The 25,958-nt window shown below is 42.0% G+C and overlaps 1 protein-coding gene across 2 annotated transcripts in view; it reads left to right on the top strand.

The window, feature by feature from the left end:
• ATP7B (ATPase copper transporting beta) overlaps nt 1-25,958 on the top strand; it is a 100,275-nt gene that overhangs the window by 53,656 nt on the left and 20,661 nt on the right. For both annotated transcript variants that reach the window (XM_077484224.1, XM_077484223.1), the window contains exons 7-14: nt 1,013-1,184; nt 6,989-7,222; nt 9,090-9,181; nt 13,094-13,221; nt 18,105-18,259; nt 18,381-18,515; nt 21,690-21,884; nt 24,005-24,187. In XM_077484224.1, the coding sequence (XP_077340350.1) occupies nt 1,013-1,184; nt 6,989-7,222; nt 9,090-9,181; nt 13,094-13,221; nt 18,105-18,259; nt 18,381-18,515; nt 21,690-21,884; nt 24,005-24,187 (1,294 nt within the window). The remainder of the gene's footprint in view (nt 1-1,012; nt 1,185-6,988; nt 7,223-9,089; nt 9,182-13,093; nt 13,222-18,104; nt 18,260-18,380; nt 18,516-21,689; nt 21,885-24,004; nt 24,188-25,958) is intronic.

The raw sequence follows: 25,958 nt of genomic DNA on the forward strand, positions 1-25,958 counted from the left end.
TAAAAATAACAAACATATCACACTTACCTCCTCTTATGCAATGGTTTTGCACAGAGCAGCCCGGATCCTCCTCTTCTCAGGTTCCTCGCGGGGGGGGGTTCCCCTGGCCCCTACCTCCTGCCGAGTGCCCCCACAGCAAGCAGCTTGCTATAGGGACACCCGAACCAAGCTGCTGCTTTGTGTGTCGATTCAGACACGAAGCTGTGGCTTGGCCCCGCCCCTCTCTCTCCTTATTGGCTCACTGATTTTGACAGCAGTGGGAGCCAATTGCACCTGCTGCTGTCTCAGCCAATGGGTGAGAGTCCCTGGACAGCCGAGGCTCTTGTAAGCTGGGTCGAGATGGGCTCAGGTAAGTATTAAGGGGGCTGCACCACACTGATTTTTTTTTTACCTTAATGCATAGAATGCATTAAGATAAAAACACCTTCTGCATTTAAAACTACTTTAAAGCTGTTAATTTTTTATTTAGACAAAAGATTGGTTGAAAGAAGCTAAGAGATTCCTCCATCCACACATGTTTTTCAGCAGAAATCGATAAAACGATTCACTGTCATTGAATGGGAACTGCCACACAGGGATCTGAATTTGGATAGTTTCTGCTGAACCGGTCTAATTTCGATCAATGTATGGCCAGCTTTTGACTTTCCCTGTTTTATTATTGAGGTTGATACATTTAAATAATGATTCTAACCTACAACAATACAAATTAATTTGAAAATACAATTTTCATTAGATTTTTATTCTTTTGATCGTGCCCCCAAAGTTGCATTAACATCTGGGCGCATGCCATGTGCATAGCCAGGGGCATTGGTGGGGCTGTGGTGTGGATAGTTTTACAAAGTGCAGATGAATGCTGCCACCAAAATCAGTGGTATTAGCGGAACTTGTTTTTTTATATTTATGGCTACTTTGATTTGTTTAATATTTTATTAGGAATCAGACCACGAAGCGAGGTTATAAAGAAGCTTTAAATGTGTCTTAGATTATAAATTATACTTCTCTTTTATTACAGGTGGAGAAGCTCCTTTTTATGCAGCCTTTCTTTTGGTATCCCCGTCATTGTTATTATGATTTACATGCTATTTACCCACAACAGAGAAAAGCCATCAGCACTGGATACAAACATTATCCCTGGGCTATCCATCATGAACCTCATCTTCTTTATTCTTTGTTCTCTGGTCCAGGTAGGTGTTGGGATGTACAGTGTTTTCTCAAACAAGTTTCTTTCTTTAGTTTTTAAAGCGATTCTGCATGTCATTTTTAAAAAATAACAAACATGTTATACTTACCTGCTCTGTGTAATAGTTTTGCGCAGAACAGCCCCAGTTCTCTTCTTCTGGGGTCCCAAGATGGTGCTTCTGGCTCCTCTCCCCGCCAAGTGCCCCCATAGCGATATGCTTGCTATGGGGCACTTGTACGTGCTCGCTACTATAAGGCTGTGAGCTGCTTGGGTCTACTCACACAGACAGCAGGACTCAGCCCCATCCCCTGCTCCCTCAGGCTGTGATTGACAGTTGCAGGAGCCAATGACTCCCACTGCTGTCTCTTAGCCAATGAGATGGGAGAGAGCAGACGACAGAGCCTTGGCTCTCTTGCACATTACTGGATCGAGATCGGACTGAAGGGGGGGGGGGTTAGAATCTTCTGCCTTTCGAACCACTTTAAGTTCAGAATAAAAAAAAAAAGCAGACGCGCGTATTCTTTTAAATATTAAATATTGACTATGAACATGCCAACCAGCAGTTGATGCTCCAGGTGCCTTTTCACCAGTGCTCTCTAGGCTATATTTAAAGGATAAGTTCACCTTTCATAACATGTTACAGCCATATTCAGGGTGTAACATGTTATGAATGCATTGGCCCCCCTGCCCCCCTAATCCCCACTGGGACAGCAGACCAGGGATCTCCTACCCATGTTTGTTGCCACAAAAAAGATGCGGGGCTCCGCCCACCCAGCCGCATCACTCATTCACAGTCCTCAATGAATGGAAAACTACAAGGTATAGCAGCCTTTGTGGCTACAGGCTTGTAGTCTTCAATGAACTACCACAAGGCTGTGAGCGCTATGGTAGTTCATTGAGCCTTCTTTTCAGAATGAGGTACGAGGAAGCTGATACACTGACAAATCTGCAGGAGACCTGCATGGTATCACCAATGGTTTATAGCAGAGGTCAGCAATCTACGGCCCACAGGCCGCATCCGGCCCGCTGCCAGTAAATGTCTGGACCGTCAGTGAACGTCCCTCCCCCTCCTGCCCCCTTCTGCGGCTCACCCGGGCTCTCCCATCCCACCAGGCGGCCCAGGCGACCAGCCGGCATGTCCGCTGGCTGGCCGGAGACCCAAACGAAGCCGGAACCGGCTTAGATCAGGTCTCCGATCTAGTAACCCGGAAGCAATGTCATGACATCACTTCTGGTTTACTAAAGACTTGGCACCAAATTATAAAAAAAAATACAGTATTTAAAATAGCCAAACTTGGCGTTTTGAATGCTTTTAAGTGCTAAGGAGGGATTTTGGGTCCCAGATCCCTCCATAAAAAGTGCTTGTCACGGCCTATTACTGTCACAAGGGATGTTTACATTCATTCTGACAGCAATAAAGTGATCAGAATTTTTTTTTAAAGGGACAGTGTAAGAAGAAAAAAAAGAAAAGAAAAGAAATAAGATTTTTTTTTAAAGCTCCCCATCTCTTCATGCTTACACAGCTGGGGGGGGGGGGGGGGGTCAGGCTGTGTAATGTAAAGTGGTCCAGAGGTGCAGGGACTGTGTTAATGTAAAGTGGTCCAGAGGTGCAGGGACTGTGTTAATGTAAAGGGGGCCAGAGGTGCAGGGACTGTGTTAATGTAAAGGGGGCCAGAGGTGCAGGGACTGTGTTAATGTAAAGGGGGCCAGAGGTGCAGGGGCTGTGTAATGTTATCTTCATTTATTAGCGGGTCAATGAAGCCTTCCATGCATTCACATACATTGAATCCGGCCCATAAGTGGAAAAGGGGTGCTAACCCCTGCTTTATAGGCTCTTGCAATAAAAAAAATTAACCTTTTTTTTTTACCTGCAAAAAATGTGCATTTATTTATTTGTTTATTTTTTTTAAAGTGAACTTCTCCTTCAAAATACACCTGTTGTGAGAGTGAGGAATGCTTCTATTGCTGACCTCCTTCTAAAAATTGTATATTTACTAGACATGTGCAGAGTAAAATATTTCGTTTCGGAATTTCGTTTTCGTCCGAAAACTTAATTTATTTAGTTACTCCCGAAATTCGTTTTTATTTATTTCGTTTTTCGTTCAAAAATTGCATTCGTCCGAAAATCCACATGAATTACGGTCGAATCTGTCTTTGAAGGCTTATGGTGTCTGTCGAATGTATAAAGAAGATTCGACGGAGCTAGTATATAGCATACTTTAGAACCCTATTAAAGTCTATAGGACTCCAACGTTCAAAATCTAAAGTGCTAATTTTAAAGACTAATTTGCAAGTTACTGTCCTAAAAAGTGTTTGGGGACCCGGGTCCTGCCCCAGGGGACATGTATCAATGCAAAAAAAAGTTTTAAAAACGGCCGTTTTTTCAGGAGCAGTGATTTTAATAATGATTAAAGTGAAACAATAAAAGTGTAATATTCCTTTAAATTTCGTAGTGGGGGGGTGTCTATAGTATGCCTGTGAAGGGGCGCATGTTTCTGGTGCTTAGAACTGTCCCTGCACAAAGTGTCATTTATGCAGGAAAAAAAGTCCTTTAAAATCACTCGCAGCTATTATGAATTGTCGGCTCCGTAATACAGAGAACACTCATTGAAAGTCATTGATAAAAAAATAAATAAATAAAGAAAAAAGCGTGGGGGTCCCCCAAATTCAATTACCAGGCCCTTCAAGTCTGGTATGGATATTAAGGGGAACCCTGCCTCAAATTTAAGAAAAAATTTGAGGCAGGGTTCCCCTTAATATCCATACCAGACCTGAAGGGCCTGGTAATTGAATTTGAGGGACCCCCACGCTTTTTTTTAATTTATTTATTTATTTTTTATCAATGACTTTCAATGAGTGTTCTCTGTATTACGGAGCCGACAATTCATAATAGCTGCGAGTGATTTTAAAGGACTTTTTTTCCTGCATAAATGACACTTTGTGCAGGGACAGTTCTAAGCACGGGAAACATGTGCCCCTTTACAGGCATACTATAGACAGACACCCCCCCCCCCCCTACGAAATTTAAAGGAATATTACACTTTTATTGTTTCACTTTAATCATTATTAAAATCACTGCTCCCGAAAAAACTGCCGTTTTTAAAACTTTTTTTTGCATTGATACATGTCCCCTGGGGCAGGACCCGGGTCCCCAAACACTTTTTAGGACAGTAACTTGCAGAATCTTTTCTCTCTGTCAAATCTTTTTTCTCTGTCGAATATTTTCTCTATATAATCTTGGACTAATAGAGGTAAGGTTAGGCACATTCGACCACAGGTTCTATAGACAGATTGTTATTGTCAGAGTCACATCGAATCTCCTATTCTATATCGAACTGTTGTAACAATGAAAATGAAAATAAAGCATTTATTTATGTCGGATCTTTCGTTTTTTCAGATGCTGTGCTTTCGTTATCGTTTGTCAAAACAAAAACGAAAATAGCTGAAATTCGGACGAAAATGCATTCGGACGAAAACGAATGCACATGTCTAATATTTACCTGTTTAAAAAAATGCCATAGGCCGCGTACACACGGGCGGACTGTATGGCGTACTTAGTCCGTCATACAATCCGACGGACAGTCCGTCATACTTTCGACTGAACGGACTTGACCACACACGGATGCACAAACAGTCCGTCGAAAGCTTGCGCGATGACGTGTACAGCACGTACGACGGGACTAGAAATAGGAAGTCCAATACACAGCAAAGCACCCTTCCGCCGTGTAAATCCTTTCTGAGCATGCGCCATTCTTAGTCCGTCGAACTAGCCTGCTGACGAGCGGATTGTCCGCTGAAACCAAAGTACGACGGACAGAATTTCGTAAAATCCGAAATACTTAGTACGCCAGACTGCATGCTAATACTGTAGCTAAAGTGTTTGGAATTTCTGATCCAGAGCAAGTTCAGAAAATTCAGGAAAGCTTAAGGGCCGGTTCACACTGCGACGCGAGGCGAGGCGACACGGCTCCCGCAAGTCGCCCCCATTCAATGCTATGGAACCGTTCTGAGAAGAGCGACTCGAGTCGCTCCGACTCAGAAAAAAGGTTCCTGTACTACTTCGGGGCGACTTCGGGGGCGACTTGCATTGACTTCTATGCAGAAGTCCTCTGCAAGTCGCCGCTGAGGTCCGTGCAGGTCGCGGCGAGGCAAGTCGGAGACGCCTCGCCGCGCATCGCTGTGTGAACCGGCCCTTAAGAAAAAATAAAAAGATAAGATATAATTCCTTATCTGCATACTTAAAGAACTGAAGGATAAGCATGACTGTCAGGCAACCAGCATTAAACACCATTGCTTGCCATACACTGCCACATATATTCTTAACATCTTACTATTGTCAGGAAACAAAGGGCTTTATTTACTAAAGGAGTAGACCATGTTAATTTTAAAGTGAATTTAGAAAATAAAATAAAAATTTACTTTTGTTTGCACATGACTGGATGATTGCAGTCACAGTATACAGTCTGGGGGAAGTTGTAATCACCTATCTCCTTGTGTGGCTTTCAATAATTATTATTATTATTATTATATTGTTATTGTCAGCTCCTCCTCCTCTCCTCTCCACAGCTTTCAGCTGCTTTAATGACAGCCACACAGGGAGATCAGTGATTATAACTTCCCCCGCCGCCGCACTGATCATCCCTGAGCGACCAGGTATCAGATTAGGCAATCGGGAGCATTTGCACGAGTACAAATGTCCCATGTATCCTCCTCTGGATCCTCCTCTGTGCTCCTCCAGTCCCCCCCCATCCTCTTCCATTCCCCCCTGTCCTCTTCCATTCCCCCCTGTCCTCTTCCATTCCCCCTCCCCTGTCCTCCATAGTTGCTCCTCCAGTCCCCCCCACTCCCCCCGTGCTCCACCGTTCCCCCCGTGCTCCACCGTTCCCCCTCTGTGTGCGCCTCCAGTTGTCCCCCCGTCCTCCTCCGTTCCCCCTCTGTGTGCGCCTCCAGAGTTTACTCTGCATAAGTTTATGACTGGAGAGGAGCCTCTGTCTCCTCTTCATTCATCTTCAGTGCAGCTGAGGCTGCTGAGAAAGGGACTGGGGAATCTGCGTCCTCAGTCCCTTTCCATGTCTTAAAGGGGAGATGTCAGGGGTCCATTTAGACCCCTGACATGTTCCCAAAGCCCCCCTACCCCCCAAAAGGGTTGAATAAAAAAAATATAAAAAAGAAATATTGTAATAAATATTTTAAAGTAAAATTATAAAAAAATAAAATAAAAAAAACACTGACTGTCCACTCCCCCCCCCCCCCCTCCAAAAAAAAGAAAACATTGTAAAAAAAAATATTAATAATAATAATAAAAAAAATTAAAGAAAATTGTAAAAAAAAAAAAAAAAATACTCATAGTCCATGCCTCATCAGTGCTGCATATTTATTTGTGCCACTGTCACAAAAAAGTATCAATAATCAGTATCGGAGAGTACTTGAAAAAAAGTATCGATGCTTGTACTTGAAAAAGTGGTATCGGGACAACCCTAGTTATAACCCTCCCATCATTTATCCAAAATGAAAATGAAATTTTTTTTACCTTTTTAATTCTGTGTTAACACTGTTCATTGTGTGCTTTTAAGGTTTTATTACACAAATAAAACCTTCACCTTACAATACTGTGCAAGATTTTTTTTTTACTATATGACTGAATAATGATGACGAATGATGATATGGATGGAGGATGATGATGATGATGTGGGACTCTAGACCTCAAAATCATGTAACACACTAATCACAAGATGTTGTTCTAGAAGTGTTATATGACAATAATGTATCCACATGGTGGTTGTAATGATGTTCCTCTCTGATTCACAGTGCCTTGGAGGATGGTACTTCTATGTTCAGGCCTACAAGTCTCTAAAGCACAAGACAACCAACATGGATGTTCTGATAGTCCTAGCGACCACCATTGCGTACATTTATTCGGTGGTTATACTGATTGTGGCCATGGTAGAGAAGTCTGATCAGAGCCCAGAGACCTTCTTCGATACACCTCCCATGCTGTTCATGTTTATTGCTCTAGGGAGATGGCTTGAGCACATAGCCAAGGTAATTGCATTAGATTGGTCTCAGTGGGGCTCACCAGGAAATCTCTATCCTGACTTATCCCTGGAAATTGTTAAGCTGTGTGTTATATACGTCCAGAACTGTGTGTTATACACGTCCAGAACTGCGTGTTATACACATCCAGAACTGCGTGTTATACACGTCCAGAACTGCGTGTTATACACGTCCAGAACTGTGTGTTATACACGTCCAGAACTGCGTGTTATACACATCCAGAACTGTGTGTTATACACGTCCAGAACTGTGTGTTATACACGTCCAGAACAATGAGGCACAATGGGTATTGGGAGCACATCGGTGGGCAGGGAAACGATCTGCCAATTAAAATGTACAGTAAATCCCGTAAATCCAGCTGTATTTATTCACCTGTTACTTACACGCTATAATCCTTCTGTGTAAATTGATACGTGTTTACTTCTTGGTATTTTCTTATAGATTGCTCAAAAGTACATCTTTGCCTTGTTGATTGTGTCACCACATTTTAGATATTTAGTCCCAGCTAAAATCCCAAAGCAAAACTTAAATCGGTATTAAACTCAAAACCAAAAATTGTATATTTTGCAGCTTACCAATCATTAGATGTTGTGGCTGCATTCGTTTTTCTTTCTTTTTTTTTTTTTTAGGCTTTTCCCCCTACATTTTCACCTGGTGAACTGGCCAGTAACACACCTTTTGTATTAGTGTCCACACTCTGGATGAAGGAGCACAAGGGGCATAGCAGAGAGCAGCATTGGGGAGAGGAACATTAGATTCACTAAAAAATTTAAGCCAAACTCCAGCTAAGCAGTTACAGCAACGGTTGTTTTTCTTTTGGGATAAAGGTTTTACATAAATGAATAAAAGCTTATCATTCTAAGCACCCCTATCAGTGTTAAATGGTTTGTCTCATCCCTGTAGTTGATACATCTGAAAGAGAGCTTGTTCTTTTGAAAAGCAACAGATTTACTGGCTGGATCATCAGGTGAAAATATAGGGAAAGATAGCTTAAAACAGAAAACTAAGGCAGCAACCACATCTTTAGAATTGGTAAGATGCAGTATAATAAATATATAAAACTAAAAATCCACACTTAGGTATAGATATAGCTGCAGCCTCCCCAACAAAGACTCCACAAAGTGGTGTCCCAAAAAGTATATTCTAAAAAAACAGGGATATTGGCACTGCTAATAATAAGTATAATTTAATATTCCCCAAACACAGTGAGGGTATGGGGCAATAAAAGTGATCCCTCCGCCCTTCCCTCTGAGCAGGCAGATGGCAGGTCTGTGCCCGCTCTGCTGATGCAGCGTGTGCACATACACAACCCGTTGGTTTCTATGGGTTGTCGGATGGAAACGGGACCGCCTGACCGCTTCCATCTGACTGCGATCCAATTCCATCCGTCTGGCAGATCGGGAACGGATCCCCATCTATCTGTTTGTAGTGGACAGGATTTGATTGACTGCAACAGGAGCCAATAGCTGTTGCTGCTTCATCCATGTCCTGTGTGGAGAGGGAGAGCACGTCTGCTGCACTCAGGCACAAACCTGGATCGAGATTGGGCTCAAGTACATATTTGGGGGGCTGTTTTTTATTTTTATTATTTTTTTTGTTTTACCTTGATGCAGTAAAACGCCTTTACAACCACTTTAATAGTGTAAAAGCACAACACGATGAGGTACCTGCTTTGTCAGCTCAAAACCTGAAAACGATGTGTATACAGATTTAGGGAACTCCAGGGTTGGTGGCTCGGTGCCAAAGGTTATGTTATCTATTTCAGGCAGTCACAGGTGACAGGTTCACTTTAATTGCAATTATATTGTGTATGCTGAAAAAATTGTAATCTTATATCTTTCTGTTTATGTTCTAGGGTAAAACATCGGAGGCTCTAGCTAAGCTGATATCTCTGCAAGCTACAGAGGCGACTGTTGTAACACTTGGACCAAATTTCTCAGTTATAAGGTAAAGCAATTTGCTCGATTACTGTACATCTCACTATGCCTATAGTCTGGTGGGGGCAATACGTTCTTAAAAGAGGAACTTTAGACAAAAATTAAAGAGGAGTTCCCCTTAAAAAAAAATAAAAATAAAAATGAAAAGGCAGCAGCTACAAATACTGCAGCTGCTGACTTTTAATAATCGGACACTTACCTGTCCCAGGGTCCAGCGATGCAGGGGAACGAAGCCCCGCTCGTCCCCCTCTCCTTTCGGTGGTGCTGCCATCCTAACTGTGGGCACCCACTGCGCATGCGCTATCGGCGCCGTGATTGGCCACGCAGACCTGTCGCGTGTCCCAGATGACTGACAGGAGGGAGGGGCAGAGCTGAGTCCTTCCTGCGCCGATGGGGAAGTGATGTCACCAGCCCAGGCACTGAAGGAGGCAGATTATGAGGAACCCCCTAGCAACAGGCATTTAGAGGTGAGTTAAAAAAAATAATTCCCAAATGTTTTTTTTTTTTTTTTTTTTTTTAGGAATATTAATGATTTTTTTTTTTCTGTGGAACACCACTTTAGCCACTTGAACATTGGGCACTTAAACACCCTTAATAACCAGACCAATTTTCAGCTTTCAGTGCTCTCACATTTTGAATGACAATTACTCAGTCATGCAACACTGTGCTCATATGAAATTTTTGTCCTTTTTTTCACACAAATGGAGATTTCTTTTGGTGGTATTTAATCACCACATGGGTTTTTTTATTTTTTGTGCTATAAAAGAAAAAAGACCGAAAATTCTGTAAAAAAAAAATGAATTTGTCTTTGTTTCTGTTGTAATATTTAGCAGATTAGTAATTTTTCTCATAAATTTTGGCCAAAATTTATACTACTACATATCTTTGGTAAAAATAAGTACAAATTGTTGGATATTATTTGGTCTTTGTGAAAGTTATAGAGTCCACAAGCTATGGTGCCAATATCTGAAAATTGATCACACCCAAAGGACTGACGGCCTATCTCATTTCTTGAGACCCTAACATGCCATAAAAGTACAAATACCCCCCAAATGACCCCTTTTTGGAAAGAAGACATTCCAAGGTATTTAGTAAGAGGCATGATGAGTTTTTGGAAGTTGTCATTTTTTCCTACAATTCTTTGCAAAATCAAGATTTTTTTTTCCTTTTTTTTTTTTTCTTCACAAAATTGTCATATTATCAGGTTATTTCTCACACACAGCATATGCATACCACAAATTACACCCCAAAACACATTCTGCTATTACTCCCAAGTATGGCGATACCACATGTGTGAGACTTTTACACAGCCTGGCCACATACAGAGGCCCAACATGCAGGGAGCGCCATCAGGCGTTCTGGAGCACCCAGGCCAATTCTGACATTTCTCTCCTACATGTAAAAATCATAATTTATTTGCTAGAAAATTACATAGAACCCCAAAAAATTATATATGTTTTTTAGCAAAGACCCTAGAAAATACAATGGTGGTCATTGCAACTTTTTATCCCGCGCGGTATTTGCGCAGCAATTTTTCAAATGCGTTTTTTTGGAAAAAGAACAGTTTTGTGCTTAAAAAAAAACAGTAAGGTTAGCACAATGTTTTTGCATAATGTGAAAGATGAAGTTATGCCAAGTAAATAGATACCTAACATGTCACCCTTCAAAATTGCACACGCTCGTGGAATGGCGCCAAACGTCGCTACTTAAAAATCCCCATAGGCGACGCTTTACTAGGGCCAGAATTATTGCTCTCGCTCTAACGTTCACAGCTATACCTCACATGTGTGGTTTGAACACCGGTTTCATATGTGGGCGGGACTTATGGATGCGTTCGCTTCTGCATGCGAGCACATGGGGACAGGGGTGCTTTAAAAAAATGTTTTTCTTTTTTATTGTTCATTTTACTTTTTTTGATCACTTTTATTCCTATTACAAGGAATGTAAACATCCCTTGTAATAGGAATATGGCATGACAGGTCCTCTTTACAGTGAGCTAGCAGGGTATTGCAGAGTATTGGCAGGGTATTGGCAGGGTGTTGCAGAGTATTGGCAGGAAATTGAGGGGTTAAATTTCGGTGAGCAGCGATGTGGGCACTGCAGATGCAGCCCACAGCGCTGCTGATAGCGATTTCTTCCCCCTCTGCTGTACCGATTGGTACAGAGAGGGGAGGGAGGAACTGGCGTCCTAACATGACGCCGGTTTGTTTAGAAAGTGAATAGATGATGGAGTGATCACGTGGTAAACAGCCGCGATGGACCCGGCGGTCACGGATGCTCTCGAGTGCGCGCCCCAGGGGGCGCGCAAGAGTGGAATTCTGGGAGGCTGTTATTTAACGGCCTCTCAGAGTTAAACAACCGGCCTGAAGCCGTCATTCGGCTATGGGCCGGTTGTTAAGTGGTTAAAGCGGGAGTCCACCGGGACTCCGCGTTTTTTTTTTTTTTTAAAAGCCAGCAGCTACAAATACTGCAGCTGCTGACTTTTAAAATAGTGACACTTACCTGTCCAGCGCGCCCGCGATGTCGGCACCCGAAGCCGATCTCGAGGTCGCCTGTCGGGTCCTGCCGCCGCCATCTTGGGTATGGGAATCAGGAAATGGAGCCTTTCGGCTTCATTTCCCGGTTCCCTACTGCTCATGCGCGAATCGCGCTGCGCAATAAGGACGCTCCCCGCTGCCTCTGGGATCTGTGTGTTTCCCAGCAGGCAGCGGGGCACTTGCGGGAAGGGGCGGGCACTTGCAGAAAGGGGCGTAAGTTACGCCCCTTTCCGCAGAGAGCTATCCCGGAAGTGGGTGCAGTTACCTGGATTATCCAGGTAACTGCACCCCCCTCCCCCCTGAAAGGTGCCGATTGTGGCACCGGAAGGGGGGAGGGTTCCGATGAGCGGAAGGTCCACTTTAGGGTGGACCTCCGCTTTAAGAAAAGAATATTCACAATTCTTTGCTTAAAGTAGCATGAAACCTTTATCATTTTGTAACTTGACACTGAGCATAATAAAAAACTATTCCATGCAATATGTTTGTTAAAATTCTTACCCCTGCACTTTAATTTTACAACTTTCAGTGCTCCCGTCTCTTGCTCTGTCAGTGCTGCTTCCCTGAACTTCTGGTCTTCACAGGAAAGGGTTAATAGTAGACGGTGCAATCTGGATTCAATCTGTTAGCTTGGAGAAGGAGGGAGCAGAGAGTCTTGCCATTCTAGGCTATGAGGCTATGTGTTTCTATTGTTTTACAGATTCTACAGTGTAGAGAGACATAATGCAAGGGTGACTCCATAGGATGGTGCAAGAGAAAGGAGCCACACTGAAATAGGAAATCTATGGCAGCAGTCGTAGCACCAGCCTAAACTGGAACATAGGAAAGGATTAAAAGATAAAAAAAGAAGCTGCACACTCAATAAGTGATAAAATTAGCTGATGAGGGTTTATTTATCACTTTAATAGGCGGAAAGAGTATAGTTACGCTCTGAAGAAGCTCTTTTAACATACTGTACCTTTAGGGCAAAAACGCACTCCAGATCTGTTCCGGATGTGTTTCCTCATGCGTGTTTTTACCGTGTTCTGATGCCTTTTTTATGCATTTCCAGATGAATTCCAGATGTTTTTTTTCCCTGTTTTTTTCACTATCGTCCAGTGCATTTTTGATGCGTTCCAATACAAGCCCAGTACAAGAAAAATGCAGCATGTTCTACTTTTTTTTTTTTTTTCTGTAACTGGAAAGCACTGGAACTGACCGCACTGGTGTGAACTATGCCATTGAAAACCATATAACCTACTTTCCATGAGTTTTTGATGCAGAAAAAAAATATACTGGACTGCATGTGGTGTGAACTGGTTCTTAATGTACTGATAATATTAACGCACAATCTGTAAGTCTGATGAAAGATTTTCTTGCTTATTCTGCCTCTTTCTATGGCGTTACAGGGAGGAGCAGATGGCTGTAGAGTTGGTACAGAGAGGAGATGTGGTGAAGGTTGTGCCTGGTGGCAAGTTTCCAGTTGATGGGAAAGTCATTGATGGGACTTCTATGGCAGATGAATCTCTTATCACAGGTAATTATCCTGCATCAACTGCAGTTTAAGGAGAAATAGAAACATATTTCTTGTTTTTGGAGAATGTCATAAGCAAAGATATAGGTGAGAATAATCTAAATCCCACTTCTACCTCTACTATTGTAGATGAAGAAATCATTTTGTCTGTAAAATGTAGGTTTCTACTTTTGTTCTTATTTGACTGTTCCTAAAATAATTGTATTTGTAAAAAAATAAAGTTTCAAAGTTTCCCCTGTTGCCATTATAGTTGCCCTAACTATAGATCTTCCATGTATGGCTATGCAAACCTTTCTTTGTAATCGCCCAATAACAAACCACTCACTTTTTACTGGACACACTAAATACTTTAAAAGCCAAGTCAGGAATAATAAAGAAAAATGAAAAACTAATTTTTATGTGATCGCTGTGTTTTCACTAGTTTTGATCTTCCACGTTTCTGCTATTAATGTGACTCTCTAACTAAATTGTATATAAAAGCTTTCCATGTAAGAAGAATAAACAGATCATTACTGCTGCTGCACCCACTGACCATGACTGCTCTAATGCAGAGAAATTGTCCACTGAATCCTTTTTCTAGCTCTCGTTCGCATTAACTGTGGCTTCGAAATTGTGCGACTTCATCTGAAATTGCACAGTTTCAAAGCCGTATGTCAGTGCGACTTACATGACATCTGCGCAGCTTCATACACAGATGTATAGGCAAGTTGCTCCCGAAATCGCCAAAAGTAGTCCAGAAACGTCTTTTTCAAAACGATGCGGCACAGCAAAGTCAGTGTCCCACCAATTTGAACAGTACGATTGCCAGCAATAGGGTGCGACTTTTCATGCAATTTGACCTGTCAATTCGCATGACAAGTCGGTCCAATGTTGAATGGGGGGGGGGGCTTAGAAACCATCACTCCTCGTCCCATGCTGCACTCAGTGGTTCCTTGCCAACCCCTATATCACTGCTGTGTCCTGTACTAACATTGGGGTGAGCGGAAGGAATCACTCAGGGCAGCACAGAACGAAGAGGCTGACTGTTTTCTGCCGGGGTGGTTTGATTTCACAGTTGAATTTTGGTGAAGCAGGTAGTGTCAGCAGGGATCACCCATGGCTTGATTTTCGGTCAATTCACAGGAATCGGTTGAAATAAAAATAAAAAATAATATAAAATATGAAGTTTAAATATGAAAAATTTTAATTTCTCAATTTTAATTAATTGTAGTTGTATGCTCAGATTGTAGTCCATAGAGTCGTATTGCGCCTGTTGGGCCGCTTGGACATACAGAACATTCAGCATCAATCTGATGACCTCTCACTGAATATATTGTAAGATTATTTCAGGCTTCACAGTTGGTTTCCTACTGCGCTTTCTGAATGGCCCCGTCAGCTTCTGGGACACACACAGGTCCCAGAAGGCAGCAGGGGGGGGGGGGGGGGGGAGCTGATGATGACATATCTCCCCATAGCAAGGTAGGACAGAAGTCCTGCAGGAAATCAAAAAAAAGTACAAAACTTCATAAAAAATTAAAAATCCGAAAACGAGGAGGGGTGGAATGCTTGATCAAGTCCTAGTTTCAATTTATCCTGGAACTCCACTTTAATATTGTACAAATATTGGCCATGCAGGGAATTAAGTGTTTATGACATCCTTCTACTCATTGGGGTTGATTTCTAAAGAAATAGAAGCTGGTCACTTAAAAATCAAAATGTATACTTAGCTTAAAAATTGGGGTGAATGTGGATTATGCTCAGCAAAAAAAATAGTGCGAGCTAAACAATCGTTGTACCCCTGCCTCTCATATCTACAATTACTATCGGGACTGAGGTGGACATACGAATGGACAGTAGCGGACCTCCAGACAGCCCCCCCCCCCCTTTTTCACTTCCTTCCTCCATTTCCCTCTTGTTCTTTGTGATTTAACCTCCACCCTTCCCTCTACTTCTCTTACATTCTCTTTTCTTTTTAGGATTCTTTTATCTGGTTGATTTTTTTTTTTTTTTTTTTTTTATTGTAGAATGTTGTGCTCACAATTGTATATTCTCGAAGGGCAACTTAAGCTAATCCTTTATGCCTACATGAGCATTTACGATATCTTAGCTCTCTATTAAACAGATATATTTACAAGGGTACTATACTATAGTTGGGTTTTGTCCGTTTCCATTGTCCTTTTTAGAAGCTTTTTACCTTTTCGTTCTTTTTTTGGGTTCATAGGAGACCTAGGCAATTGTTATCTATATACAGATGTTCTTATAAACATGACCGTGTTCTTAGATTATTGAACCTTCCTTCATTGCATGTTCTATAGCAATAGACCATTGAGTACAATCTTAGGAGTTTTGTACTTGCCTCCTTTCCTTTTAGTTTTTCTTTTGATTTTATGTATTAGCATGCACTGTTGTATTCCCTTCTTTTTGGAAAAAATACAATAACAACGATTGAAAGAAAGAAAAAAAATGAGGTGACGCTGCGTTAACTTTGAATACTCTAAAATATGTAAAAAAATATGAAAGGACTTTTACTTTCACGTGATGGGATTATTAAAGTTGTGTTGTTTCTTTATTCTTTCTTTATTTACTGCTAACAAAATATGTCCATTGTAGGACAGTACACTGTCCTGTATTTATGTATGCTTCAATACATTTTTTTCTGCTGTTGACAGATCAAAGAATACAATTCTTTTTGATTTTTATATTTCTATGTAATGCTTATCACATTTTATCATAGTTAGCCAGTCTTTGATGGCTTGTATTATTTTACATAAGTACTTACAAATGGCAAGTGTACACATCATATTGTTATAATGACCTCTTGTGGTCAGAATAGAGAATCACATCCAACAGGAGCATCAATGAACCTAGCTGTTGATGGAAAAATTCCATAATTTATTCATCCTAGATTGTAAGTTCTAATGAGCAGGGCCCTCTGATTTCTCCTGTATTGAATTGTAGTGTAACTGTACTGTCTGCCCTTATGTTGTAAAGCACTGTGCAAACTGTTGGCGCTGTATAAATCTTGTATCATCATAATAATAATAATACGGAACACAGAGATTTATGATTATCAGCATCAAAGTCAGTTTTTGAAAAATAGGTGTTTTGCCCTAAGGCAGCTAGCAGATGCAGACCTTTTATTTTTTTTACAATTTTTTTTTTTTTTTTAACATAGGCCCCTTTCACACATACGGACCATTCAGGTCTGCCTGTCAGTTTTTCAGGCGGACCTGAACGGATGCTCCATGCACCTCTATGGAGTGACGGATGTCAGCGGTGACATGTCCACTGACATCCGCTCCGATATGCTAAATGCAGATGGATGGAAACCCTATTTTCCATCCGTCTATCCCATCTGACGAAAACAGACAGGCAGATCCGTTTTAATGCGATCCCCCATAGAGGAGAGTGAGCGGAGGCAGACCTGTCATCCGTCTGCTCAGCGGGGAACAACAGATCGATCCCTGCTGAGTAAGTGGAGTACTTCAAAAACAGGCAGTCCCGTGTGAAAGGGGCCTTAAATAGACTCAAAGGTAACCAGATGTAAACATACACATCTTTTATTATCTACCTGCTCATAGGCCTAATTGACAGGCAAATCAAATGGGACCTTCCATGTGAAAGAGGCTTAAGACTGGGTTCACATTAGTGTGAAATGGATGCGGATTTCCCCCACATCCAATTTGCATGTCAGGAGATTATGACCAACTCTCAATGGAGCAGGTTCACACAGCTCTGGGATGGCCATGGAGCAGTTTGCAAAAGAGTCCTGTGTGTCTTCTGGTCCAATTCAGGTCCGAATCCAGCCAAAAATTCAGGCCTGATTCATCCCTGAAACAGAGAACAGGTACGCACCAGATCCCTGCTGTGTGCTGCTTTGCATAGCAGTGTGAACCCAACCTTAGGCTTCTGCTGAACCATTCTGTATGGGCTTAATACATAATAACGAACAACACCCAGCCGAATGAGTCGGAAGTGGAATAACTTCCCTGCCCCTCCTTCTATGGAGCCATAAGAATTTGCAAGCATAAAATGAGCAGGAATGTTCAGGCTTTTCTATTATTCCCTGTACACACGGTTGGAAATTCCGATGGAAAAAGTCAGATCGCATTATGTCGGAAAATCCGATCATGTGTGTCGGCTCTATCGGACTTTATCTGTCGGATTTTCCGACGCACAAAGTTTGAGAGCAGGATCTAAAATTTTCCAACAACAAAATCCAATCACATAAATTCTGATCGGGTGTAGACCATTCCGATGGACAAAGTGCCATGCATGCGCAGCATAAACTAAGAGACCAAAGCTATTGGCTACTGGCCCATTTATAGTCCCAACATACGTGTTTGGCATCACCTCGTTCAGAACGATCAGATTTTCCAACAGCTTTGTGCAACCGTGTGTATGCAACACAAGTTTCGGACAACATTTGTAGTCGGAATGTCTGACCGTGTGTATGGGGCATAAGAGTGTCCCATTATGCTCTGTAAACAAGGCACCATGGAAGCACCCAATATTGAATATGTAATGGATCAAATGCAGTTTGCATTCAGGTGCTTCTGTGTTGCTTTGTCTTGTTTCTGATTTTCTCATTCTGATTTTATGCTGCTCAAGGATTTTGCTTGAGTTGAGTTGATTCGTACTGCTTCTGAGTTGCTTGTGCTTTCATATTGACAGGTATTGAGAAGAAAAGCATTTTAGACGCAAACAACTTAAAGAAATTATTTTAAAGATCAGCTTATAAGTAAAAACTTAAAAACAAATGATTTTAAAGCTATTATATTTTCCATTTAATTACCTTGTGCTACTTTATACTATGCCAAATGAAGTCATTTAGTCTTTAGAATAATAATCAAGTTTTAATTATTTTTTTCATATTTTCCCATATTTTTAAATCATGTGTTATCTAGGTGAGCCTATGCCTGTCAGGAAAAAGCCAGGCAGCATTGTCATTGCTGGGTCCATTAATGCCCATGGCTCGGTGCTGGTTGAGGCAACTCATGTGGGCTCTGACACCACCTTGGCACAAATTGTGAAGTTAGTGGAAGAAGCGCAGATGTCCAAGGTAAGGATGCATTATGCTGTATTAGCTGAGTATACACGGAGTGCATTTTGGAATGACACTTTAATCAAATGTAAGCGTCACTTTGCAGAACTTTTCTTTTAAATTTGCTTTTATTTTTCAGGCACCTATCCAGCAGCTGGCTGATAAAATCAGTGGATACTTTGTTCCTTTCATAATTATTGTTTCCATTGTCACACTGATTTCCTGGATCACAGTTGGCTTTCTTAACTTTGATATCATAATCAAATATTTTCCAGTAAGTTGAAATAATGCATTTTTTTATGGAATCATAATAGGCTGCAAGATACCTGTTGTCACTCTTTTTAAATAGAAGATTCTAATTTAACTGCTGATTAGAAGCCAGATTTTACCTTTATTGTATTATATGTATCGGTCACATATGGGGCATAGCTGTCTGACTTCTATAGACCGAGATCCGCTCAGAGGTTTATTGGTCGGGAGAATGTGGGAATGAATTGTGGAAAATCAGTGTATGTCACGGTGTGATGGCATACATTGACTTATTTTGTATAGTCAAGAAGTTCAGCTGGAGGCAGAGTTGCACTATATAACTTGATTGTTTAGTGTATGTATAGTATTTGTTCAGTATATGGATCATTTTGTAACGTTTGTTGCATCCCCATTACCTTCTGATTTTACTTTTACCTCCCCACAAAAATATTTCAGCACACATTTGACAAATTATCAATTAAAATGTCTGATCTGGCAGACAAAAAAAATGGGTTTTCACATGTGGTAGCAATCATTTTCTAATACAGGATATGAAATGGAAGCAATTAATGTATTGCTATGTACAACACTTACCGTGTTTAGTTCCTTGTTGTCTTTCACGTAAGTCCATTATCTGATTTACGGTAATTAGGTTAAATATGGTCTTGGTGCCAACAACTTAGCGTTGCCATTTTTTGGAGTTGAAGTCCTTTGCCAAGATCCAGTTAAAACTCTACAGCTGCCCTAACTATCGTTAATGCATTGCCTCTTATACTAAACCATCCCCTAAACCCCCACCTTTGTCTGAACCTTTAATACTAACCTAAACCTAAGAAAAAATGTCATCCGTGAACCACCTGACACTTATCTCTTAAAGCTGAATTCCAGGAATTCCTTTGTAAAAAGTGAAGGCACACTATGAGTTAAGTCCAAGTCCAAGGAGCTGCGTGACATCTTCTTGGCTTATTTCTATTATTTACATCTGATAGTTTTATTGCATTCCCCAGCTATCGCTTTATTTCAATAGCCCAACGCTGATGCTTCAGGTCTAAGCAGCATTACAGTGCAGCTGTTATGCCTGCCCAATCACAGAAGCCTTTGTATTATGTGAACTCACTCACAAAATACAAAGGCTTCTCTAAATGGACAGCAGAGAGTTAATCCAATGAGGTGCATGACATCTCCTGAACTTAACACCATTTATATCTGACAGGTTTATGGCTTTGCCAGAGCATAAATTGACACTCAGGGCCCTGAGAGAGGATAAAAAGAGAGGCACACAGATCAGCTATGCCCATAGCTTAGCTGAGCTGTGTGCCTCTCTCTTTATCCTCTCTCAGGGCCCTGGGTGTCAATTTATGCTCTGGCAGAGCCATAAACCTGTCAGATATAAATGGTGTTAAGTTCAGGAGATGTCATGCACCTCATTGGATTAACTCATAAATTCAGCTTTAACCTGTTCCTTAACAGATAACCCTTAGCACCGGTGGTGGTGCGTCCATAAGGGCGCACGGGTGCCGCCCCCTCTCTCTAGCCACCCCCTCTATCACCAATAGATAGATTTATGCATTGCATGAATATATCAATGGCCACGGATGCTAACCCCTATTCAGGCGCCCGGCCACTTTTCAGGTGCCGGGTGCCTAAATTACAGCGGTGGGGGGGTGTTTTTAAAGCACCTGATTAGAGCCATATGCTCTAATAAGCTTCAAAGGTAAACAACGAGCGCCATGCTTGGCGCTCACAGTTCACCCAGCTGTGTTAGAAAAGCGAATGAATATCGCTTTCCTAATATTGAACCGCCTCTCCGCCAATCAGCACCTGATTGGCTGAAATGACAGGCGCTGTGATTGGATGCCTATCAGACGTCCAATCATAGGAGAAGATGGGAGAAGACATGTAGGACACCGCCCACCTCCATCACCCGCTACTCCACCGAGACAGGGTAAGTGCCGGGCAGACAGTGGGCGGGGGAGCCCAGTGGCAGCATTCGATGGGCACAATGGGAACATTTCATGGCACAGTGGGAGCATTTGATGGGCACAGCGGCAGCATTTCATGGCACAGTGGGAGCATTTTATGGGCACAGTGGCAGAATTTGATGGGCACAGTGGAAGCATTTAAAGGGCATGGTGGAAGCATTTGATGGGCATGGTGGAAGCATTTGATGGGCACGGTGGAAGTATTTGATGGGCACAGTGGGAGCATTCAATGGCACAGTGGCAGTGTTTGATGGGCACAGTGAGGCTGCAATTGATATTTTTGGGGGTTTTTTTCAGTTTGTTTGTGTCCCCCAAAAAAATTTGAGTACCAGCCACCACTGATTAGCACTTAAACAGTTAATGAACTCTGGGAGCTGTGCCCACAAAGGCAAAAATAGGACAAACAGGATCAGGCCCTCTGATCAACTGTGGTCTCCCTGCAGCTGATCTTTGCCCATTAGTACCTTCTCATGCACATACAGGAATGCATAGGCACACTCACATACAAGGAAGTCCACTGCTGTTTTTGTAGGGGGAATTCAAGACACAAAGTACATTTTTATGTGTGCTACATAGACAAAAGTAACATTTCTAGATGATCCCTGTACCACAGCATATCCTTACTTTTTGACTTAGGGCCATGTTACAGTGGAATTTATCTTCTAATTGTTACCTTACTTTTAACACCTAATCTAACTCCAATAGTGAACCCCTAGCACTTAACAAACCACCTAAAACCTAATCCTAACCTCCCAGTGAATCTGCTCCATTTTTTCTTTAGAAATGAGGTGGGGGCAACAGGGAAAGTTGACCTAAGCTGCTGAGCTGTGCTGCTGAGAGAATCACATGAACTACTTCAGTTTTTCTGCTGTGAAAAGTGAATTCACTTTTGTTAAAAACAGTAGAAACACAGTGAAAAGAATAAAAAGAAAATAAAACTTTTTGTGAATGGTTGAGTAGAATAAAAGGGGAGAATGAACGACTCTTCTCTGAACACTCACTCGTATTGCTGTACAATAACATTTTTTAGCATCCACACCCACCCTCCAGATATGTTTGGTAAAGGATTGGACATAACCATTCACAAAAAAAGTACTTTTTTTCCTTGTGTTTTACTAAAAACTACTTTAAAAAATACCAGCATCAAGAACTAATCAATCTATAGAATGTAATGTTTCTGTTTTGATGGTAATGTTTTTCTTTGCATCTACTTTTAGGGTTATAGCAAAATATTATCTAAGGCTGAAGTGATCATCCGGGTGGCGTTTCAGACTTCCATCACTGTGCTGTCTATTGCCTGCCCTTGTGCCCTGGGCCTGGCCACACCCACTGCGGTGATGGTAGGTACTGGAGTAGCTGCACAAAATGGCATCCTCATCAAAGGCGGAGGACCGCTAGAAATGGCACACAAGGTTGGTGTCTACCAAACTAGAGTTTTCTGTAGAATTGTTAGTTTGGACATGCTTACTTTGCATTTTAAAACCTAAAGATATATACAATAAGATCTGTCTGTATTTCAGACATAAATGATTTATAGATTAAAGTATATTTAAAGGCAACATGTTTTAAGCCCAGATAGAGTATAGAAACGTTAAAACCCCTGTCAGATTTATTTTTTCCAAGTGAGTCCCATATGGAGATTCCCCTTTACATCCCGTGATGTAGACAGCAAGAAGTAAAAGAAAATTTCTCCAAAGTAAGGGAAATATACATTATACGTAATATATACAAGTTGTCAAGGAAACAGGTGTCCCTATTGTGGGCTTTCCCCTCCATTCCTGTTCTTGTGACACCAATTTTTGGCTCTTCCTTGACTTTCAGTTCCAGTGATATCATCATCAAGCCAAAAAGGGAGGGTAGCAATAAAAATCTAGCAGATTTTCTAATGTCTCACCATGCTATGCAAGAAAAAAGGTCTTGGCTTTGGTTTTAGATACACTTTAACAGGCTACATCATATCCACTAGAACAAGGGTTTTCAACCTCTAGGCTGCGGCCCACAACCATGCTCCTCTTCAAAGCCCTGGTTTCCTGTCTGCTCTGACAGGTAGACTGTAGCTGTTGGAGGCCATAGCTCGACAGGAGTGTGCTGTTCTTGCAGTCCTGCTGGCTCCTGGAATGAGAGTGGAAATGTGGAGGTCCTTCTAGCTCTGGCTGCACTGAACGTCTCTCCATCCCAGAATACTGATGCACACTAGGGCCGCAGCTTCCCCTACTAGTGCAAAGCCACTACTAGAGCTGGCTGAAGGGATCCTTGTGTCTTTTCCCTTGGAGGGCCAGCGGGAGTGCAGGACAGTGACAATCTTGGTGTCAGAGGATATGCTGTGCAAGCCCAAACATGCCACACTGCAGTGGAGACTCATTTGCAAGTAGGAGTGCAGTCTGGATTTGGAGGTTAAATAGGAGCTTACTGATCAGAAAAAAAAATACCCACAAGCCTCTTGCAACCACCAGGTTGAGCTGATCTGCAGCTCACATGGTTGGTTGGCAGGAAAAGGTGCAATCTACTACTGCGATGTTGTGCATGGGGGTTGGCCAGTTTAGGGTATGCACTCACTTTCTCATTCTCTTCCTAGTCTCTTAATAGCTTTTGCTGGAGCCACGCACCCTCATCCTCTGCTGTTTGCTAGGCTCAGTGCTGGTCCAATGATCGCTCTTTTTCTGTTAACAACCAGTTTGAAATTACTTCTTGCAATTTTGTATCCATTCTGATTGCTGTTTGAATTTGTGTAACAAGTCACTGTGTAAAAATGTATGCTCCAGGGACATTACATTAAAAATGAGAATTTAAAATACAGAGAGAACTGGAGTTGTAACCAAAAGAAAGCAGTCATATGCCATCTTATATTTGGAGAATCCTTAAAGTGGAATTTGATAGATTGCTGTGGGGTACAAATACATAGAGTAGGGAAGGTTTAGACTGGGGTCAGTAACAGATCAATCTCAATCTACCTATTGATCATGGCCCCATTGCAGCATGGAAGGTTTTGAAAGAATTTACAGGGCCCTGATCTGCCTAAGGTTGAAAACCGCTGCCCTGGAAGATAGACTTAGCCACCCAACACAAGTACTGGACACCAACATAGGGTCCAGTGTGGCACCTGAAGTCACATGTACATATTCAGTACATTTATTTATCCTGCCATTAGACAAAACACGTGTCAGCATCTGAAATAAAAACTATTTATTTTATAGCTACCCACCAATCAGATTTTAAATTTAATTTTCAAGTCTGCAATGGAAGATCAACAACATTTTATTTGGTGTGATCTGAACAACAAAACAATTGTAATTTCACACATTTATAGACAATGTGTTTGATTCACAGATCTTTAACACAAGGATAAGGCTCTCAAATCTCATTGCACTCAGCAGAACAGACTTGTCACCTTATCCTGTTGTGTTAGCTTTGTGAATTGAGACTAATGTCTTTTGTAAGCTAGCTACAGACGATGCACAATGTCATAAATGAGCAATATCTTGACATGAAGCCACACCAACTTGAAAAGTGCGATTATGTTTTTTTGTTACAGATAAACACAGTGATGTTTGATAAGACCGGCACAATAACACATGGGGTCCCCAAGGTTATGAGAGTGCTGCTACTTAGCGATACGTCGCGCATCCCTCTGAAAAGAATGCTTGCAGTGGTGGGGACAGCAGAAGCGAGCAGTGAACATCCCCTGGGAATGGCTGTTGCTAAGTACTGCAAAGAGGTACTAAAAGTTGGTCTTACACAAATTCTAACATAAAGGAAAGGCTTTTGCTTACTAACAGAAAACCATATTAAAGTGATTGCAAATGCTTGTTTTTTTTTTTCTATTAAATAACCAACATTATTATTATTATTATACAGGATTTATATGGTGTCAACAATTTACGCAGTGCTTTACAATATAAAAGGGAGACAATAGAGTTATAATACAATAAAATACAAAAGGATTAAGAGGGCCCTGTTCAGAAGAGCTTACAATCTAATAGGATGGGGCAGGTGGTACAAAAGGTTGTAACTGTGGGGAATGAGCTGTTCAGAAGAGCTTACAATCTAATAGGATGGGGCAGGTGGTACAAAAGGTTGTAACTGTGGGGAATGAGCTGTTGCAAGTGGTAGGAGATTAGTTGGAGACGTGCTAGGCTTTCCTGGCGAGATGAGTTTTCAGGGATCGTCTGAAGGTAGCAAAAGTAAGGGATAGCTGGACAGGTTGAGGTAGCGAGTTCCAGAGGATGGGAGAGGCACTGGCGAAATCCTGGAGACGAGCATGGGAGGAGGAGATGAGAGAGCTTAAGAGTAGGAGGTCTTGAGAAGAGTGGAGAGGACGATTTGGGTGATATTTGGAGACAAGATTGGTGATGTAGCTCGGGGCAGAGTTGTGAAGGGCTTTATATGTTGTGGTTAGTATTTTGAATTGAATGATTGGGAGCCAGTGTAGGGATTGGAGGAGAGGGTTGGCAGACACTGAGCGGTTGGCAAGGTGGATAAGTCTGGCAGCAGCATTCATAATAGACTGAAGAGGGGATAACCTATGGAGAGGCAGGCCAATGAGAAGGGAGTTGCAATAGTCAAGGCGAGAGATAACAAGAGAGTGAATGAGGAGCTTGGTGGATTCATTTGTTAAGGGGTAAATTTTTGAGATGTTACGGAGGTGAATTATACAAACTTTTGACAACGATTGGATTTGAGGCTGAAATGACAAGTCAGAGTCTAGGATTACACCGAGTACCCTGGCGCGAGGGGAGGGACTGATGGTTGCATTGTTGATTTTGATGGAAAAGTCATGGAGGGGGGCACGGGCGGGGGGGGGGGGGATATTAATAGCTCAGTTTTGTAATGCGATAGGAGAGTGAAGGAGTTAGGTGAGGAGTCGACAGATAGATTTGCGTGTCATCAGCGTATAAGTGGTATTGGAAGCCATGTTATACTAACTTGCTCTATGCAATGGTTTTGCACAGGGAACACCCCATCCCCCTCTTCTGGGGTCCCCCTCCGGTGCTCCTGGCTCCTCCCTGCCACTGAGTGCCCCAATGGCAACCCGCTTGTTATCGGGGCACTTGTGTGTGTGTTTACTCCAGAGCCCTACTCTGTGTGTCTATTGACACACAGAGCACAGCTCGGCCCTGTCCCCCTACTTTCTCTTCACTGGCTGTTATTGGCAGCAGCAGGAGCCAATGGCTCCCACAGCTGTGTCTGAGCCAATTAAGGAGAGAGCTGAGAGAGCCTCGGCTCATGTGGACCTCACTGGATCGAGATTAGGCTCAGGCAAGTATAAGGAGGGGCTGGGGAGCTGCATGCTGAAGATTTTTTTACCTTAATGCATAGAATATATTAAAATAAAAAGCCTTCTGCCTTTATAACCACTTTAATTTAGATTTACATCACTACAAGGAGGAGGTTTTCTTTCAAAGGAAGCCTGTCATGGGAGAAACATGGTTTCGGCCTTCTGAAAATGCTAGCTCCTCTCTGGATTTAAAACACTTTCTGAGTCACTT

This window comes from Lithobates pipiens, unplaced genomic scaffold, assembly GCF_037356315.1.
Source record: "Lithobates pipiens isolate NorthernLeopardFrog02 unplaced genomic scaffold, aLitPip1_a1.2 Scaffold_16, whole genome shotgun sequence".
NCBI classification, from domain to species: domain Eukaryota; kingdom Metazoa; phylum Chordata; class Amphibia; order Anura; family Ranidae; genus Lithobates; species Lithobates pipiens.